Source organism: Hibiscus syriacus, unplaced genomic scaffold (assembly GCF_006381635.1).
Source record: "Hibiscus syriacus cultivar Baekdansim isolate YM2019G1 unplaced genomic scaffold, ASM638163v2 tig00110239_pilon, whole genome shotgun sequence".
Lineage (NCBI taxonomy): Eukaryota > Viridiplantae > Streptophyta > Magnoliopsida > Malvales > Malvaceae > Hibiscus > Hibiscus syriacus.
Genome location: NW_024062641.1, coordinates 2,526,095 through 2,529,348, shown reverse-complemented (window position 1 = coordinate 2,529,348; position 3,254 = coordinate 2,526,095). Strand labels below are relative to the sequence as shown.

The 3,254-nt window shown below is 32.7% G+C and overlaps 1 protein-coding gene across 1 annotated transcript; it reads left to right on the top strand.

Annotated features, from left to right (window-relative positions):
* Window positions 1-1,819: 1,819 nt before the first annotated feature.
* Window positions 1,820-3,051, top strand: LOC120114671 (bZIP transcription factor 44-like). The gene has a single exon (XM_039135495.1). The coding sequence runs from the start codon at window positions 2,409-2,411 to the stop codon at window positions 2,892-2,894; it is 486 nt and encodes a 161-aa protein (XP_038991426.1). The 5' UTR covers window positions 1,820-2,408; the 3' UTR covers window positions 2,895-3,051.
* Window positions 3,052-3,254: the final 203 nt, after the last annotated feature.

Below are 3,254 nucleotides of genomic sequence, written 5' to 3'. Positions count from 1 at the left end.
TTCATTAAATAAATTATATCATGAATTATTTTAAGCATAAAATTTAAACAATAATTTTTAACAAATATTTAGCTAAACAGTGCTCTTGTGATGATGAGTACAAATATACAGGTACTACTATTTATTGTTCTTTTGTTTGTGCCCAATGTCATGTTGGACTCCATACGAGACGAACTCTTCCACCGTCTTCCGGGGGGCCTCTCTGCCCTGGTCAGTGCTTTAACTGTTTCTGGTGGCCTTTGCCATGACGATTTCATCTATAGTTGATCTAGAAATATTTACTATATATATTAATAATATAATTTTTTATATGAGATAAATGCATATAAAATTTCGGAATAAATATTATTAATGAAAAAAAATTAAATTTCAGGAAAAACATATGTTGTTAAATTACACATATATCTGCGACTGATTTCATCACCCGTTTCAGCTATGAACATGTTTCATATTATTGTCGGCATACCGATATTAGTATTAGGAAGATCATTGTGGGTCATAACAAAAATATTAACTCTCATGTTCTCTTTTTTGCCTTTGGAGGAGAAAAAAAAAAGTTTTACTTTTGTATGCACCGAAGCAAAAGCATGGGATTGGAAGTTGTCATTTTCAGTCTGACATGGGCTCAACTGAAAGGGAGTTTGTATAATAAATAATATCTTTTATTATATTTTTAATAAAACAAATGAACCCTTAATAAGATGGCTTCTTCTTCTTCTTCTTCTGTAGATGGACAATAACATTGTTTCACTTTTATTCCGAAATTATGATTTTTCTTTCGTTATTTTCGTTTCTATGTATCTTTTGGTTTAACCGAATATCGATATTTTGAGTTTCTTAAAATTGTTTTTGATAAATATATTCTTTGATCTCACCTGCGTTGTTTTTAATTTTATTAAAAAATAATTTTACTTTTACCTTTCTTAAGCTAATTCGCTTAAAAATATTTCTTTTTCTTGATAGACAAAAAAACTATAAAACTTGAAGAAAAGAAGAAGAAGAAGAAGAGAAAATAGTTAAAAAATTAAAGAAGTATCGTTATTATTATTTTTATTGTCGATCATGGTTATTGATTTATAAAAATATCAATATTTTTCTTATAAACAAAAATTTAAAAGAGATATTAATCAAACCACCATTGCTGGTAGTAACTATTCTATAACCAACAACTTCAGCAAACTTCTCTTCATATCTTTGTTGGTTTACATTTTTAAAATAAAGTCAAATCCTATGAAACCAAAAATCAATGTTCCTAATCAAACTTCATCATATCCTTTTTGGTGAATATTGAATCGATTTAAAATTTGAGTTATATCGTTACTTATAATCGTCATTGCCATTTGACTGTTAAAATCTTGTAACAAATTTATGTAATATGATATTTCCTGTAAAATGAAAAAGAGGAATCTATTTTATTCTTTTTATCATTTCATCTCCTTTTCATGTGATTTAGATTTATTAGCATGTGTTAATTTTATATTTATTATAAATATATGATATATATCATAAAAATATGAATATATGATATTAGTCCATAAAATTTATTTAGGAGTGATTTTATAGCACTCTATCATGAGTGAAGAAAGATGCAAGTGGAAAGAGATGAAAGTAACAAAATAAATTTGTATGGTGCATGTGTTGGTGACGCAGCCTAAATTGGAGGGTGGTGTAAGTTTGGTCTCATGTCCCTCCACCAACTCCCAAAGAAGAAGATTCTTCCAATGCTCTTTTTTTTATTCGCATTTTACTTCCCCTACTCGGATACATTTCCTCTATAAATTCCCTTACCAATACTATAAAAAAATCCCCTTCTCCTTCTCATCTCTCCCCCCCCCCCATAGAATATAGGCTGTTTCTGCGCTCTTCTCCTCCTCCTTGGACCTAAGGTCCTGCTGGTTCTTTTCATATCCTTTTGGAAGGTATTTGCCCTTCTATCGGGGGCTTTTTGGTTGTTATTCTGGAGTCCATACCAAAAACCCATAAAGTCAACTCTTATTTTATAGCAGAAAAGGGCTTGTTTTTTGGTGATAGATTCTGCCAAAAATAAGTTTTACTTATTCCACTCTGCTGTAAATCTTCATGCTGCATAACTTCTTGTTGTTGCTTGAGACTCATGTCTCCAGTTGTCAGTGAAATCCTCCGATCCGGGTTTATGATAAATTCTTCCCTCAGACGCAGGACCCATCTCGTTCAATCTTTCTCAGTTGTGTTCCTCTATTGGTTCTATGTTTTCTCATAAATAAGCTTTCTTTAATTGCTTGATTTTCACTATTTATATACATATATAACTATCTGTCTATACTGATTAGCTAGTATCGGTGTCCTGCCGCCTCTGAGTTTTTATTATCCTGAAATATTAGTCATCTCTATTGAAGTTTCAGCCTTGTTTTTGGTGTAAGTATATTAATATGGCTTCGTCCAGTGGAAACTCCAATTCCACAAGCTCCTCCCAGATTCACAACTCTGGGTCCGAAGAGAAGTACTTGCATCAGATGAGCATGATGGATCAAAGAAAGAGGAAGAGGAAGGAATCAAACAAGGAATCAGCCAGAAGATCTCGGGTGAGAAAACAGCAGCACTTGGATGATTTGACGGCCCAAGCGACTCAGCTAAGCAAAGACAATAACCAAATTCTCACAAGCATCAACTTCACTAACCACCACTATTTGACCATTGAGGCCGAGAACTCGGTTCTGTGGGCTCAGATGATGGAACTGAGTCAAAGACTCGAGTCTCTGACCCAAATCCTGAGTTATATCAACGTCCCTACCCTGTTGTATGAAACTGATCAGTGCTTTGAAGCAAGTGGCAACCACAGTTTCGACAACCCTTTCAATCTGCCTTATCTTAACCAACCCATCATGGCCTCTCCAGACATCTTTGAATACTACTGATCCATAATAACCTATCATTAATTACTTATAAATGGATGAAAAAATATGGTCAAAATCCAGGGATATCTTTGAATATTATGTTTTCTTCACTTGGCTGGGGTCTTTTGTCTCCTTCCACATCTTGTAATTTATGGTGTCAGCCCCTCATGTTTGTAAATGAGAGTAACTCTTTTGTTCTCTCTATCTCTTCTTTCCTTCCAAAATAACCACTGAATTTGGTCTAAATCGTTAATAAAATTCTTTATATATATTAATCAAACAAAAATAACATTTTAAAGATTTGATTGGGTGCACAATAAAACTACAAAGTTTAACCTGAAAAAGGCACATTTAATACTTTTAACCTTGAATTTGCAACAA